Genomic DNA, 17,659 nt, shown 5'->3' with positions numbered 1-17,659 from the left:
GGGCTATGAGTAACCAGCTCACACTCTGACAGTAAGCAGGCTGGGGGATCAGAGCATCCAACTCCCCATTTCTCTGACTCCTCTTCTTAGTACCCAAACAGCTGGTGAGGGCTAAGGAAGGAGCCATCATTCTTGGAAAATGAGGCAAAAATCATCTTCCACAAAGAAACCCTTGAAAAATCACTAAAACTACCACAATTAAAATAATAAATCTATAAATCTTGTGATTAAATAAGCAGAAAAACTGAAAATCACCTCATTTTAACTTATGAGGATGAACAAGCAGCACAAAGGGGTTCATAGTCTAGTATTTGGAGCACTTCCCTTAAAAGCAGGCACGGACAGCCAAGGGAGACATACAGCCATCAAAGTGTGGTTCTGTGGCTTAAGAAAGAGCAGGGAAGAATGGAAACCACAGCACTGAGTTAAAAATGGCTGGCTGGCCACAAGAACTTAATGCCTTTCCCTCCTGACAATCCACTGAACTAACAGAAAAAGAAAATAGATAGAAACACAAAGCAGAGAGAACGAAAGCCATCAGAGGAGAGTTTTCTGCAAATTTATGGAGAAATGGTGAATGGCAATATGGGTGAAGGAAACCCTAAAATAGAGACCCCCCAGTCTTGGGAAGGGGTCCACCTGCCCCCTGGAATCCCAGAGGTCAGAGTTCAAAAATACAAAATATAGGGAAGGCCCACTCTTGCTGAAAACAGGGCCGTTTACTGAGTCTCCACAGGAAGGCTCCAGCCCCTCCCGCCCTCCCCACTAAGAGCAGGCTTGCACTTGGTGCTGTGCTTTGCAGCACCTTTTTCAAAAACTTGGCAGATCATTTCTTCTGAGACATCGTCATGTTTGAAATGTGCTCTATTTAGAGATTAGAATCAGCAACTGTGAGAGTCTGAAGAGACCTCAGATCTCACCCAGACCAACTCTCTCATTTTGCCAGGTGAAGAAGGTGAAGCTGAAATACCCTGCGTACTCATCAGGCCTCCAGACTTTATACACGGCACGCTTTCCCTCTAGAGTCACTGGGGGGTAGGGGGACTCTCAGATGTGACCCTGCCCCTCTCCCCGCCTCCCCCCAGCCAAGCAGAGATACCTTCTGAGCGGTGAATGCACGTGTGCTGGTTGTCGCTCAGGAAGAAGCCCTCCTTGCAGCGGCACTCGTAGCTCCCCACGACGTTGAGGCAGGTGTGCTGGCAGCCACCATTGTTCTCCAGGCACTCGTCCACGTCTGCAGGGGGAGAAGGCTGAGCCCTTGCGGGGCTGCTTCACACACACCCCCTCCCGGCACACTCCCATCCCCCACCCACCTCCCCACCCACTGCCCAGCAGCTCAGGGGCTCCTGCTAAGCAGAGACGAGGCCCCTCTTCAGGTCCTTGTGTCACAGAAGCTCTCAGAATTGAAGCTAGTGGGACTGCAGGTAATTAACTCCAGCCCTCACGAGTCCATGGCTCCCTTAAACAGGCCCCCCACCTGGACACAAGGCAATCAGTCCAGTGAGCATTTACCTTCTCTTTCCAAAGCTCAGTGCTAGAGGAGACAATAAGACACAGATGAGTAAGATGCAGTTCCCTGGCTCTAGGAGCATCCCCTTCAGCGAAGGGAAAGAGACACTGGAGGAGTAATGGTGAGGTAAGGTAAATGGCGGTACAGAGGACGGAGGTCACATCTGGCTGTAGGTTTCAGGATGGGTTCCTTGGAAAAGCTGATGAAGGCGTAAGCCTTGCAGTCTTTCTTCAATGATAAATCAGGAGAGGGGGCTGGAGGCAGAGGAAAGGGCATGAGTGTAGCAGGAAGGCTGGGGGACATGGAGTATGTCCAGATAACTGTGGGTCATTCAATTTGACTGAAGCATGGTACAGGCAGGGAAGTTACAGGAGAGAGAGCTGGGAAAACAAATTGGGGTCACACTGCAGAGGACCTTAAATACCAGGCGAAGAAGTTCCCACTTCATCAGAGAGGCAATTGGAAATCACGGGAGCTGGGATGACACGGTCAGCCCCTCATGTTGGGAAGGATAAGACAGCACTGGGGGGAGGGACACAGGGAAGGGAAGAATTGAAACCTGGGAGTCCAGCTTCAAGCATGCACCTGAAATAGCCATGGCTGGTGCCAGTAGGCACCTGACCTGGGGCCTGGCCGTGAGGATGCCTGCTGCTGTTCAGTTGCTCGTCATGTCCGACTCTTTGCGACTCCAGGAAGTGCAGCACATCCCTGTCCTTCACTATCTCCTGGAGTTTGCTCAAACTCATGCTCATTGAGTTGGTGACCTAAAGAAAATCAACCCTGAATATTCATTGGAAGGACTGACGCTGAAGCTCCAATACTTAAGCTGCCTAATGCGAAGAGTCAACTCACAGGAAAAGACCCTGATGCTGGGAAAGATTGAAGGCAGGAGGAGAAGGGGACAACAGAGGGGATGCCTATGATGGAAGAAATAAAGGAGAACTGTGGACAAGGTGTCACGTGGACATAGGGTGAGGTGGCTGAGAAACATGGGGAAGAACTGGGGGTGGAGATTGGTTGGTCCCCAGCAGGGCAGGGAGGTGATACATTTGAGATGCTGACATCCAGGGCTAGATCCAGTAGGCTGTTGGAAACCTGAGCCCGGTGTGAAGACAGCTCTGGAAACCACTTACTTGTGGTGTCCTGATAAAATGATGGAGGCAGCTGAGCAAGTCAAAGGCAGGAGTGTAGGAAGGGAGAGGAGAGGAGAGCAAGGAGACGGCCAGAGGAAGAATTTGGAGAACTCTGAGGGTAGCAGGATGAGAGAGCAGGAGCCCCAATAAAGAAGCCATCAGCAGGAAGGGAGAGAGCCTTGACCCAGTGCTGTGCCCCCAGGGGAAAGTTAGAGGACCTTTCTTCCACTGAGTCACACACTCTCCTGTACCCGGCTCCATCAATACACTTACCGCTATGCATTCTCAAATTTTTTTTTAATTTGTACCTTTTGACTCCTCAAAATTGTTTATTTATCCATCTCCACTAGATTGTAAACTCCTTGAAGACATATTTTTGAAATATATATATATTTAGCATAGCCCTGTAACCTGCAGGCACATATTAACTCTTCAATGCATGAACAAACAAGAAGAGCATAGCATCATCAGAGCTAAAGAAGAGGAAACTTCCAGAAAAATCTCAGATCTGATAGAGGCTTGAGGAGAAGGCTAATGTAAAAAGCAATTTATTTTCTCCAGCCCTGATTTCCCATGTGCTTATCACTAGCTCCTGGGGGCATCTGTAACAGGAACATTCACATTTAAATATCTGTTATCTGGTTTCAAGCTTCAGATCTTACAGTTATCCGTCCTCCCACACTACCCAGCAGATGCCTTTCTAAACTGATGGGACTCCAGCCATCCCCTGAAGCCTAACAAACTCGCCCTTCTCCGTGCCAAATGGTGAAGGGAGCACATTCCGGAGGATGAGAGATGCTGGGACACACCTGGCCTGGCTGTTCCTGAAGAGAGGACTGGGGTGAGCAGGAGCGATCTGCCTCTCTGGACACCAACACCTGGCCTGGCTCTGAGTTGCCCCACCCTACCCTATGCTTCACCCACTATTCCTTTTCTCCAAAGCAATGAGAAATGTATCAAGTTGGGTGATGCACTCGGATTAAAGTGAAAGTCACTCAGTCGTGTCCAACTCTATGCAATCCCATGGACTATACAGTCCATGGAATTCTCCAGGCCAGAATACTGGAGTAGGTAGTCTTTCCCTTCTCCAGGGGATCTTCCCAACCCAGGAATCGAACCCAGGTCTCCTGCATTGCAGGTGGCTTCTTTACCAATTGAGCTATCAGGGAATGAATGAATACCAAAGTTCACATGCACACTAAGCTGGTGAGTTTCTTCAGAGCATAAAACAGTGTTTCACAACCTGGCCGCAGGTTAGAACGCTGATATCTGGGCCACACTGGTCTAACTAGCCTTGGATGAGACCTGGTGTCATTTTAAACTTCTCAAGTGATGCTAATAGGATGAGACCTGGTGTCATTTTAAACTTCTCAAGTGATGCTACAAGACCTAGTAGCTATTCCGTGCTCCCAGATATTCAATAAACAGGTGGGGTGAGCTGTCTGGAAGAGCTACATTTTGTTTTTCAGGCTTACAGGCACCCAAGATCCTGGAGCAATCTGGGTAGACAGCCGGAACTCAGTGGTGTTTGTCCCCTGCGTATCCTGGCTCATATATCGGCAGCAGGTAGGGTCAGGGGCCGAGGAGAGGTAGGGGCCATCCAAGAGAACACAGGAAACTGCCACTCCTAAATTTTGATACTGAGCTCCTTCCCTGTCACAAAATACTTTTCTGCTCTTTTGAGTCCAAATGGCAGAGAGGTTTCTCTGTGTGCTGGCCCTGCTCTTCACGTATCACTGTATTTTTTCTCGCTTTCCTTTTCATAGAATCCTGAGCCCCTTCAGAGGTACTCAATGGATGCTCAGAGCCTTTCTGCAAGGCAGACTCTTGCTACCAAACCCAGATAGAGAGCCCAGAGAGGGGGAAATGGAAATAGTCTGCTGAAATATCTGAGCCAGGCAAGGAAGAACTTGGGGCCTCGGGATTTCTGAGCAGGCCTTTACTCCAAATGACCCCACCCAAGGTCCTGAGTCCTTAACTCTCGGACAGTTCTGCGTGTTGTTCTTCAGAAGTTCACACTTACCCTAGGCTGTGAGTTTGAGCACAACTGATCAATGGGTCTTCCATCAACTACAGATCCTCAACATGCCATTGGCTAATCAGAGGGAAATAAGTGATTTCCCGCAGAAAATGTGTGTTTTTTTTTAAACATACTGTAAATTACACACTAAATATAATTTCTTTCTTTTATTTTTTTAGTTTTTAATTAATCTCAATTTATTGCTGCTCTCAGGACTGTGTCTCTAATGTGTCTTTTGGTGGTGCTGATGACCTAGAAAGTTGCAGAGGGATTAGTGAGTCCCAGCCCTCAATCTCTCCTCCCTGAGAGCTGCAGGCTTGGAAGGCCAAGTGGTCTAACCAGTGCTGGACCTCTCATACCACACACAGACAGGGAGGGACAGAGTCAACATTAGGATGGGGCTCCAGGTGACATGACAAAGGTCATATCAGGCCTAAGTCCCAAATACTCTCCTTCCCCCAACACTCAAAATACAAGTTCGGCCTATATTCACTTAGTGACCTTTAGGGCTTCCCCAGCAGCTCCGTCGGTAAAGAATCTGCCTGCAATACAGCAGACTGCCTGTAATGCAGGAGCCAGATGCAGGTTTGATCCCTGGGTTGGAAAGATCCCCTAGAGAAGGAAATGGCAACCCATTCCAGCAGTCTTGCCTGGGAAATCCCATGGACAGAGGAGCCTGGCAGGCTACAGTCTACGAGACCATGGGATTGTAAGAGTTGGACTTAACTCGGTCACTAAATCACCACCACCACCATGCTCATCTCAAAGCATTTGATCAAGCGGCCATTTCCACTGCACAGCAAGGGAGCATCTGAATTAGCTGTCCCTGCAGAGGTGGGGTCTGGCTCAAGTTTCTCTTGGTTAGCCAAATGGATATCAGTGGGTCAACCACATGAAGGATTGATGCCAAAGGAATCTGACGTCCTCCGAGTCCCATGATGTCCTCTGTACCACTGCTAACCTCGGCCTTCAAGTGCAATTAGACCAAAAACACTTGCCTTCCAGGTGTGCCACATCTTCTAAGACCATCCAACATTCAGCCCTATCCAACTGCTTGCTATTTTTAAGTTCTGTTTTATTCCTAGCATAAGGAACCAATGTAAACAATGCTCTTTGCAGTTCCTAACTCAGAGACTGAAACTCTAACAGATGTTTTTGGTTTGTGGGATACTAGGAGGATGTTAATGGAAGGTTTCTGTTTTAATTTTTCTCTCTTTGAAGGAAAAAGAAGGGAGTCTATCTGGCTGAGATCCAAGCACACATGTGGAATATTTACGACAAATAGTTTTACCTGATTCTGGAATAGAGGTATTTATAGGATTAAAGAAATAGCTTTAAGTCAAGACCCTTTTAACACAAGACTAAAGATCTTAAAAGTAACAAGTCAATGCCAGAAAGTCAATAAGTACTAATGACAATATCCACCCACCTCCTTGGACAATGGAGGGTTTATATTATGAATGACCAGATAAAAACTGAAATACATACCCTGGTTTTCTATTAGGGAGTATGATTTCTCGGGAGCCAGAAAACATAAGTTTATGATCCCAGTTTTCTTTTAATGAATATGTTTTTGTCAAAGAAAAGAAAGGGATGGGGTGCTAGAGGGGAGGTAAATGAGAATTACCATTTCTACCTGTTTTTCTTACCGAGACAATTATGACCATCATGAGCCAACATGAAGCCATCGAAACAAGTGCAGCGATAATTGCCAGGAATATTCAAACAGTCATGGACACAGCCTCCATTGAGTTCATTTTCACATTCATCAATATCTGAGGAGTAAAACAGAAGTAAGCCACACAGGCACTATTTCTTTAATGTAGAGAAATATATATTTACCTTTTAACCAGCCATCCCACTTCTAGGAATCTCCAACAACAGTAAAAATTAATATACATAAGGTTATTCACTGCAGAATTTGTAATTACAAAATACTGGGAAAAACCTTAATGTCCATAATAAATAGTTAAAGAATTAAGGTACGTTTACTTGGTGGAATACTGTGCAGCTGTTAAAAAGAAACAATGGGAAAGATCTCTACAAACTGATTTGGAGTGATTTTTAGAATATACTAATAAGTAAAAAAGAGTCAAAATGCATAAGATTATTTGTTATATGTTATCTTCATGTAAAAAATAAGGAGATATAAATACACATAAAATTCCAACATGCTTTTTTTTTCTTCTCAGAATTAGACAAGCTTATTTTAAAATTTACATGGAAATGCAAAAGACTCAAGAGTTAAAACAATTTTGAAAAAGGAAAACATATTTGGAAGATTTTCACTATCAAGACAGTGTGTGGTACTGGCATAGAGGCAGGCAAACAGATCACTGGAACAGAATCAAGAGTCCAGAAATAAACCTGTATTTATGGTCACTTGATTTTAGACAAAAATCCTAAGGCAATTTATTGGGAGAAATGATAGTCTTTTTAACAAATGGTGCTGAGACAACCGGATATCCATATGCAAAAAAGATTCATTTAGGCCCTTATCTCATATCATACACAAAAGTCACAAAATGCATCAGAGACCTAAATGTGAGAGCTAAAACTAAAAAACTTTTAAGAGAAAAAAATATAAAAGTTTTATGAGAAAATCTTTGAGACCTTTGGTTAGGTAAAGATTTTTTTAGGTACAACATCATATATAACACAAAACACAAAATCCATACATTTAAAAATTAATAAATTGGACTTAGTGGAAATTTAAAACTTTTACATCTCAAAAGACATCATTAAGAAAGTGAAGAGAAGCACAAATTGATAGAAAATATTTGCAAATCACATACCTCATCTTATAATTCAATAAGACAAACAACCCAGTTTTAGAATGGGCAAGAGATCTGAACAGACATTTTACCAAAGACGATACGCTGGCTCAGATGGTAAAGAATCTGCCTTCAGTGCAGGAGACCTAGCTTCAATCCCTGGGTTGGGAAGATACACTAGAGAAAGAAACGGCAACCCACTCCAGTATTCTTGCTTAGAGAACTCCATGGACAGAGGAGTCTTGTGGGCTACAGTCCACAGGGTCACAAAGGGCTGGACACCACTAAGTGACTAACACTCCGCTCTGACACAATAAGCACATAAAAAAAGTACATCGTTAGTTATTTGAGAAACTCAAATTATAATCATGAGATACCATTCCACACTCCCTGCTGCTGCTGCTGCTAAGTCACTTCGGTTGTGTCCAACTCTTAGCGACCCCATGGACTGCAGCCTCCCAGGCTCCTCTGTCCATGGGATTTTCCACGCAAGAGTACTGGAGTGGGGCGCCATTTCCTTCTCCACCACACTCCCTAGACAGTTATAGTAAAAAAGACAGACAGGGACTTCTCTGGTGGTGTTGTGGATAAGAATCTGTCTGCCAATGCAGGGGACATGGGTTTGACCCCTGGTTTGGGAAGATCCCACATGCCATAGGGGAACATGTGCTACAACTACTGAGCCCCTGTTCTGCAACTACTGAAGCCTGTGCGCCTACAGCCTGTGCTGAGCGACAAGAGAAGTCAGCCACGAGAAGCAGCCCATGGACCGAAACTAGAAAGGAGCCCCCACTCGCCGCAACTAGAGAAAGCCCACGCAAAGCAAAGGAGACCCAGCGCAGCCAGAAATCAATCAATTTTTAAAAAGAAAGACAATGACAAATGTTGGCAAGGTCGCAGAGAAATGGGAATCCTCATACGTTGCTGATGGTAATAAGATGGCATAATAATAGTAATAAGTCACTTTGGAAAGTTCCTTGGCAGTTTCTTAAAAGATTAAACACAAATTTACCACATAATCCAAAGATTCTACTACTAGATATATATCCAAGGGACATGCCAAATCACGTGTACTTGCAGGTGAATATTCACAGCACCATATTTATTTATAATAGTCTAAAAGCTGAAACAACCCAAACATCCATGAAATACTAGTTAACAATAAGAAGGAATGAAATATCATTACAGGATGTAGCATGGATGAACCTCAAAAACATTATGCTAAGCGAAAGAGGCCAAACACAAAAGACCATATATTATATAATTCCATTTAGATGAAATAGTCACAAAGGCAAAGCTACAGAAACAGGGAAATAGGTTAGCGGTTGCCTGGAATGGGGCTGAAACTGAGACAAGGAGAATGCTTGAAGACTGTATTATGTGGTGATTGTACACCTCAACTAGTTCACTCAGAATCACTGATTTGTACATTACTTGAACTGGTGAATTTTACGCTATGTAAATTATAACTCAGTGAAAAATTAAAAAGAAAATACATATTCAGTTGTTTATTTGTACAAAAGAAACATAGGAAGGAGAAACCAGAAAGCATAGACTGGTGACCCGTGCTTGTGGGAAAAGGGTGGAAATGAGGGATGTAAGCAGGATGGGAATGGGAGGAGGGAGTCACACTTCTCTGGTTTTTGTACAGCTTCGACTCAGAACCATGGTGATGTTTTACATACACATGTCAAGCAGGAAGCAGAAGTGGGGACTGAGGGGAGAGAAAAAATGGAATACAGAGAGGAACAAAGGAATCCAAACGTCCTATAAATGAGTAACACAACCACACCGAAGGGGATGGGGAAGAAAAGTACCAGCCTAAGTCAATTCAAAAAATAATAACTTGACTGGATATTGTAAGGCTGAAAACAAAAGCAGTTGTATATAAATACCATACCCTAATTATTATATCTGTTTTACCCACAGGATTATGGAGTAGCAATTCTGTATATACGTTATATGTATACTGGGATTGAACAAACATATAAATACGGCAAATAATGAGAGTCAGGCTTCTCACTGTTAGAGAAAGAAGTTACAAATAAGCCAAGAGGGAGGTTAGAATAATCCTGTGATACTGCTTTGAAATCTGAAATATCCATATAACTCACTGTTTTTAATATAGAGAGAAATGCATAGATAAAAGGAATAAAAATAGATAAGTGTGTATGTGTGGGTTAGTATACATACGTATATTTCCTAGCTCTGTCCACTGAGAGGGCCTAGGAGGAATGACATCCCAGTAACAGTGAAAATATCAAGCATCCAGATCTTGGTTTCCATACACCATTTCCCAATAAAAGGAAAGCCAGGGGTCCTTGAAGAAGTGGTTGATTCCAGGGTTAAGGAGGGGGAAATACAGGCTGAGGCTGGAGCATTTTGTGGTGTCAGAAAATTAGGAGTTTCTCAAAAAAGGATGGGGGCATGTCAACAGGACACAGGAGACCATGTGAAGAAGCTCCCGATGGCTAAAGTTGGAAGAACTTAAGCCCAAAATAAACAACTATAATAATTAAATAAATACCTGTGAGTCCATACTGGCATAACATACACAAACACATAAATCAACGCATAAGTAAATGGAAAATGAGGACAGAGCTTCCTTAGAGAAGCCCGATTACTAGATGTGCAAGGAACAAGAGAAATACAAAACCACCAAGAGGCACACTTTACAGTGACAACTGATGCAGGCAAGATCCACTGTGAGAGGATAAAATCAGTGGACAAAAATGTGAGAACAAACACGATATTAGCACGGGCCAAAAGTACCTGCCCCAAGATATAGCTCTGTTGAAACAGAAGAAAATAAGTAACTTTGAAGTGGAGAAACACAGAATATATCATTTTCACCAGGTGATCAAGATTAACATCGCCTGTAGTGGGACATGTTGACATCGTGTACCCCAGCTGTGATGCACTGAAAAGCACACAAAAATACTTCTGCAGCAGCCTTTGCCAAAAGTTCCACTTTTGCATCATTAAGAATGCAGAACGAGAAAACACAGGACATTCTCTTATTGTGTCTGTTCCTACCATATCACTTTTTATCATGTGGAGACGTAACACCAACAAAAGAACTGTACTCATCCACGAGTCATTGTCAAGAAAGACCAGGAAAGACTGAGGAGCTGTCACAGACCGGAGGAGACAAGGAGACAACAGTTAAATGTACTGTGGGACTTTGAGCTGGATTCTGGAAGGGAAAAAATAGAACATTAGGGGAAAACTGGTGACATTTGAGTTAGTCTATATAGTTAATAACATTGTGCCAATGTTAATTTCCTGGTTTTAATACTCTACTGCAGTTATGTAAGTTGCTAACACTAGGGTAAAATAAGTAGCAGACATATGTAACGAATTCTGCACTATTTTTGCAAATTTTCTGAAGTCTAAAATTATTTCAAAATAAAAAGTGAAAAAAAAAATACAAAGGCCAAGTCTAGATTCATCCCTAGATGATTCAGTTCCTTAAACTTAGAAATAAGGACCATGTAATGAATATTGACCACTGAAACATCCCCTCTCCAAAGTCTGGGATATAAGCAAAGATCATTTAGAATATAACATCCTTCACCTAAAGTCACTTCTGAATCACATTATTTTAAAAATACTTACTCAGGTCCTATACTTTCATTTTTCCAACATTTTGGCAGAAGAAGTTTATGGAGTATAAAATTTTGTTCACTCTGAGCAAACCAGTTCCCATCCTTGAACTTAAATAGGGCCAAGTGACTCTGGTGGTAATCACAACACAAATGTTGTTGTCTTGTGATTATCACAAATACCACAGATGGGACCCAAGAGGCTTAAAAACTAATAAGCCAGAAAGTACACATGAAGGAGTCACATCTTTGAATATCTGTATCTTTGAGTCTTTGCACTCCTCATTTTCTTTCCTTTCCCTTCTTGGAAGAAAGTTTCCACTTATGGATCCCTGTGCCAAGAAATCCAAACTAAACAGGGAGAGCCTTACTTGCTAGGTTTATAAATACTACAAGTATTCAAAAGATCAGCTCGTCCTAGGGTTTGGGTTGAAAATGACAGTACAAAGAATACATGCCCCCTGTTAACAACGATCACCCATAGAGAGAGGAAGAGGAGGACCTTTACTTTTCTATTTCACACATTTTTGTGTTTTGTATTTATAATAATAATCACAAATTATTTTGAAAACCAATTTAAAGGTGTAAGAGCAGCAATGCCGATCATTAATTCTTTTAAATTAAATAGCAAACTTTTCACTCTAAACTGTTAGTAATTCAATTTCCATTGTGATAAGAAAAACTCAACAGCTAAGAATCACCAAACTCTTGCCACTTGTCATTCAATATCATTTACTAAATATGTACTTTATTCAAAAGAAACCATGGCATGGTTTCTACCCCCAGAAGGCATACAGTGATTGGAAGTCACAGTGAAAAAGTGAAATCCCCAAGCAGTATATGAACATATGTGAATTCCAGTACTGTACATAGAATATTTAATACAGTGAGGATGTGGTATGGAGGAACTGACAGAGAACTGTTTCAGAGAGAGGTAGTCTTTTGGCCTCCCATGATATAGGGCAGATAGAGAGAGATGGCCGTCTATCTCCAGGAAAAGATGAGCTTGAAGAAACAGAAGGGCTTTATGGATGGTCCACCAACCCCACTTGCTATGAACCTGACCAGGAGCACATCTCCTCTGATGCGAGAAGTGAGAGTTTTGTTCCTCATGCACAAAAGAGACTGTAAATAATAGGATTTCACACTCAACCAAAGAGGGACACCAGGAGCTGAGTGAACAGGAGAGATGTGAGACCAGCAACGGAGCTGGAGTTTTATCTAACATTCTTTCACCTGCAGGCTAATTGTGTGAGCATGCCCACAATCCCCTTCCCAATTCCCTTGAGCCCCATGTCTTCATCAGTAACATGAGAGACAGGATTGGCTAAGAGCTCCCAGAAGAGCCCAGCCAGCTCCAACATGCTACAACTGCCATTCCCCAGAGCAGCCTGCTCCTACGAAAGTCCACTCTACAGCCAGTTCCCAACTTCAGAATTCCCGACCCGAGCTAATCCCCAGTGGCCCAGAACACAATATAGTGGAGTCCAGCCTTCAGGCTCCCAGATCTGGAGCTCTAAGGGCTTAAAACATCCCTCCACATACACTTTTCCAGGGCTGGGGCAAACCTGCAGCTCCAAACGAGGCAGCCTCCTGGTGCAGCTGTAAAGCTTGGCAGGTCACAACGCCAAACCGCCCGAAGTCATGGACAAGATGGAGTCACCAGAGCCTCAGGGGAGGGCGGAACTCTGGCACTCAGACTCCAGAGTGAGAGTACAAGCTGCCCCAGGGAGGTGAGGGATCAGCCCTGCTCTGGCAGGCATGGCTGTCTGATCAACACAGCTGTTCACTTTCTGCCCCCAAACTGAGTGGGACCAAAAGACACTACTAAAGCACCACTTTTCCTTTGCAGAAGCTAGACAAAAGGGCATTGCAGAGCCAGAGGCAGATGAAACTGTATGATTAGCTCTGGGGAAAACCTGATGTTCCCAGTTTTTTAAGGATCTGAAATACATTTCAGAGAATGGGTGATGTGACCCAGGGCTGGGGTGGGAGCGTGGGAGTAGAAGCATTTCTACCAACACGAGTGGCCACTACAAGCGCTGAGGGCTTCCCCTGGTGGCCCACACACTGCTGGTTACCAGGTCACTTACCCTCACACTGCCTGCCCTCCCCTTGGTAGCCAGGCCTGCAGGAGCATTTGTAGGAGGTGGGTGTGTTCTCACACAGGGCATTGATGTGGCAGTCATCTAGCCCCTGGGCACACTCGTCCACGTCTGCAAAAGAGTACAGCAGCTCCTAGGGTGTCTCCCTAGATGACCTGGCCTTGGTCCCTCTCTAGCATCATCTCCTACCAGCTCACCCTACCTCACATCTCACCATCTTGGAAGTCGGGGGATTGACATGATTTCCAGGTCCCTGTTTCCAGGTGCAGACTGTTCACTCTGACTGGGATGCCCTCTCTACACAGCTCAGACCCACCTCTCCTAGGGAGCATGCCAGGACCCCAGAGTGCAGGTGAGATACCTGCCCAGGATGTGCTCGCCTATCACACTGTCATTGCTTTCCTGCCTGTCTTGCCATCTAGACGGTTGATTACAGACTGAGTCTGTGTCCCTGAGGCCACGCACAGTGCCTGGCACATGAGCAGGCGATGGTAAAGGCCTACTGAAGGGAAGACCAAGTTGGCAAAGATGATCTGAGAAACCAAGCAGGGTCTGTCAGCTTTCTCAGGGTTTGCGATATGGGGGGACAGCTCACCCTGGGCTCTGAGCACAGCACCCTGAGCCCTCCAACCAGGCAAAGCAGGAGTGGTGCCTCCACCCGCAGCCCCTCACTGCTGCCCACCCTCTCAACCTGGAAACCCGCCTGGGCAGAACAAGTATTTGCTTGGCTGATATCCCTCTAGCATGTGAACTAAAAACAAAAGTTTTGAAAGTATTGCAAGGCCAGTTAGTGCAGAACGGGGTTCCCCGATTCTCCAACAGCAGCTGTTCCACGGATAGAAACATTCCCGAAGCCCATCGGAGAACTTCCCGGCCCCGACCTCACTCTGGACCGCGGCCGGAGCCCTCAGTTTCCCCATCTCCGCAGAGGAGACTCCCAAGCCCTGCTCCTCGAGCTCTGCCCGCGCGAGTCTGACCAGCAGACGCTCCGCGCGGAACGGAGCGGGAACTGTCATCAGCCCCGGGTCCCAGGCCCGGCGGCGCACTCAGGCCCCGGCCTCTAACCCGCGCGGTGACGGCGCCTCGGCCTGTCCGGCGGCTGGAGCCCCAGGGAAGCAGGGGCCACGCGGAGCCCCGCATCCGAGCCGCGATCCCGCCCTTCCAGAGCGCCCCTCACCCCCCGCGAGGGGGCCCGGACCCTTCCCGGCGCCCGTCCCGCCCGGCGTGCCAGGTGCGTCCCCGCGGCCGGACACTCACCCTCCGGCGGCCCCGCGGCGCGGCCCCGATCGGGCGGGACGGCCGCCGTCAGCAGCAGCAGCGGCAGCAGCAGCGCCGGGGCAGCCCTAGGGCAGCCGCGGCCCGCGACGCCCATGGCAGGCGCGGCGGCTGCGGGCAGAGGCCGGGGAGCGCGGGCGGCGAGCGCGGCGGCGGCTCCGGGAGGTGTGTGCGGGCGCCGTGCCCGCCGCGCTCTGACACCCCCGGCCCGGCCCCGCCCGGCCCCCGAGCCCCGGCCTCATTTTCACACGGTCCTCCCGGGCCGCCCCTCCCGGCCCCCTCCCTTCTCCCTCGCGGTCCGGGCGGAGGGGGCGCGGCCGCAGTGGCCGGCGGGCGGCTGTCAGCGGGGCGGGGGCGGGCCCCCAGCCCCCCGCGCAGGCCCCGCGCCCCAAACCCGCCGCTCCCGCGCCGCCACCGCGCTCCGCCCGTTCGCGGTGTCCTCCAACTTGACCCGGTCCCTCTTGTGAGGACAAACAGCACTTTTGGCATGAAATATTCGGACACGGGGCACCCGGAAAGTGTCCTGTGTATCTCAGAGTCCTATAGTCCCCAAACCTCGACGCCACCTATGGGACTTGACCTTCTCTCCGCTTACGAGGGGAATGTGGATGGAATGAAAGTGATTTTGCCTCCTTCGGAGCCTCCGAAGAGCTCACTGGAGAGTGGGACCCTAGCTTCTCTGCTCACCTCAGCAGGCACTCTGTCTATGCCCTTCTCCATTCTGCTCAACCCAGGCCTTCTCTGATCCCCTGGCCCAAAGTCCTCGGATGAGAGTGGCCCACTTGTCCCCCCCCCCCCTCCACCGCCGCCGAACACACGCGCGCACACACACACACACACTACTGAGACTGTCCCTCTCTGGCAAAATGCTGGGCCCAGAATCATAACAGAGAATGTTCATTTCATTGAAAACTGGTTAAATGTATTTTTGGAGCCTAAAGTGAAGGGAAAGGGGGACCAGAAGGTCAAGGATGAGCCGCCAGGAACAAGAGACAGCTCAACAGGGGCACAAGTGGTATGTACCACCACCTGAGCTAATAAACATCAGGTCTGGCCAGCTGCATGTACAAGGCAGTACTTGTCACCTGGCCCTCCAAGCAAGACATCCTTACAAGAGAACACACCTGCACAGGGTCCTCCCACACGGTCCTAGGCACGGGAGACTGGAGCTCATGATGAGCGGCATCAGCATGGCTCCAGGGGCAAAGGTAGTGGCAGTTCCCAGATGCAGCAAAACACCATACTCAGGGATTTCAATGTTCTTTGAGCTTCTCTGTATTTATTAAATTTTCTCCCGTGAATATATGCAGACATACATATGTGTATGTCTGTGTGTGTGTGTGTATACGTATATATATTCATTCCTTTGATAATCAGAAAAAAATAAACATCACAAAAATCCCCACCTAGCTCTGGCACAAAAACATGTCTCCCCACTCAGCACCTCTCCTCCACTGCCTCTGCCCCGCCCATCCCCATCACTCCCAGGATGAGACTGCCTCTTCACGTCTTCGTTCCAACTTCCTAGAGCTGCTGTCCGAAGGAGAATCGGAGAAAATAACTTTTCTGTGGTTGTTTTTCTTTTGACCTTTTCATCCCCAGCTAAGGCAAGCAGGTTGCATCCCTTCTTCTATCTTTCCCCCATCCCTCCCACCCTCTTTTGTTTGGTGCTGAGAGACACTCACTCAGCTATTTCTAGTCATAAGGGTGGTTTTTTACACATTTGTAAATCTTCACTTAGTGAAACATTCTCTCCGCCTTTGTCTTTGTGTCCTTAACGGTAGCCATAAATTACTGCCTTCTTTTTCTCTCCAGCTGCATCAGGCTTCATTGCTTTTGAAATGATCAAAGTTATCTTCTTTGAAAATCCAACTAGAAACTGCCCATTGTGCGGCACAGACCTCGTTAGCGCCAGTCAAAGCATATAAATACATAAAGCTGCCCGTTAAACTCTATGGGAGCCTCCTCCAGTCCTTGTGCCTGGTAAGAAATAAGATGTACTGTTCTTTCCCTTCACCATTTCCACAAGTTTATATGTCAGTAAGAATACAAATTAATTATAAGACCCAGTGCTTCTTTGCCTAAGAGAGTCAGTTTTCCCTCGTGTTTCCTGGAAAAGTTTACCACTGGCACAGATCTCCAAAAATGCTGTGAATCCTATTTTGTTTCCCCAAACTTCCATACAAACGTTCTTTCAGCTGGTCACCTCCCAGATGCCTGGGCAACCTTTCTGACGCTTCAGATTAAAGTCAATATGGTTTACAACTGGGGAATTTCCACAGGGGAAAGGCTTCAGGGAAATTTGTGCTCAAATGTCAATGTTTTCAGTGTTCCAACATCAGGGGGGACTTGGTGGGCCCTGAGGTAGCTGCTGTCTGCCCTCCATTGTCTCACTGAGGTCCCCACACTGTCCGTGTACTAAGGCTGTACCTCCCTCTCACCTCCCTCAGGCTAAGAGCCTGTGAACCAGACCAGAGGGGAGAGAGAACCCAGCCAGCCTTGTCTCACTGGTGTGGGCTTCTGGCACTAAGAAGACTGTGGAAGCAAAAACTGTGCGTGCCCCTGAACTGCATATGGCTGAGGTAAACTCTGCATTCGCTGGACACCTTTCAATGCCCACCTTTTTGACTCTTCAGCAGCTTTTGGAAACTCCTTTTGGCAATTCTCCTTCCCTTGGGTTTTCATGGCAGCAGGCAAGCTCCTGATTTTCCAGCCTGTCAGGAGTTACCCTCTCAGTCATCTTTTCAAGATCCCCTTTCAACACCCTCTCCCCAATGGTTCATTCATTCACTTGTTTCTGTAATAGGAATCTCCCTTTAGCTTTGATTCTGTGCATTGCCTCCAGCTGTCTACTGGATACCCGCACCTTGATCACCCACAGGTCCCTCAGATTCAAGACGTTCCAAATGGAGTTCATCTTCTTCCTCAAACCTGCTCCTTATCAAGTGCTTCCTCTTGATAGCACCTGATAGAAAGGCACCGTCATTCTGCCAGCACTAGGTCAGAGACCTGTCAGTCACACCAGAGTCCATCTTCTCTCTTCCCATGACATACAAAATACAAACCCTCATGTCAACCCAACCTTCTTATCATCTCTCAAAACCATCCTCTTCCTTCATGCAAGCTTCCAGAGCTCAGGACCTCATCATCCCTCACTTGATCTGTTGTTCCTAGTCTGTGGTTCTTTATTGATCTCTCTGTTTAGAATCTTACCTTCAGTGCATCTTCACAGTGGCT

General features: G+C 46.6%; 1 protein-coding gene across 10 annotated transcripts in view; it reads right to left on the bottom strand.

The window, feature by feature from the left end:
- SCUBE2 (signal peptide, CUB domain and EGF like domain containing 2) overlaps positions 1-14,593 on the bottom strand; it is a 70,011-nt gene extending 55,418 nt beyond the window's left edge. For 6 of the 10 annotated variants that reach the window (XM_012095795.4, XM_012095800.4, XM_012095803.4 and 3 more), the window contains exons 1-4: positions 14,405-14,593; positions 13,136-13,258; positions 6,313-6,438; positions 1,100-1,234 (exon numbers count right to left, since the gene is read on the bottom strand). In XM_012095795.4, coding sequence (XP_011951185.2) covers positions 1,100-1,234; positions 6,313-6,438; positions 13,136-13,258; positions 14,405-14,519 — 499 coding nt within the window. In that variant the 5' untranslated portion in view covers positions 14,520-14,593. Of the gene's footprint in view, positions 1-1,099; positions 1,235-1,512; positions 1,765-6,312; positions 6,439-13,135; positions 13,259-14,404 lie in introns of those variants that run through there. The other 4 variants (XM_042233073.1, XM_060399928.1, XM_060399926.1 and 1 more) reach the window with 2 other exon arrangements.
- Between the last annotated feature and the right edge of the window lie 3,066 nt (positions 14,594-17,659).

Source organism: Ovis aries, chromosome 15, assembly GCF_016772045.2.
Source record: "Ovis aries strain OAR_USU_Benz2616 breed Rambouillet chromosome 15, ARS-UI_Ramb_v3.0, whole genome shotgun sequence".
In the NCBI taxonomy this organism is placed as follows: Eukaryota; Metazoa; Chordata; class Mammalia; order Artiodactyla; family Bovidae; genus Ovis; species Ovis aries.
This window is presented reverse-complemented; position numbering and strand designations above follow the sequence as displayed.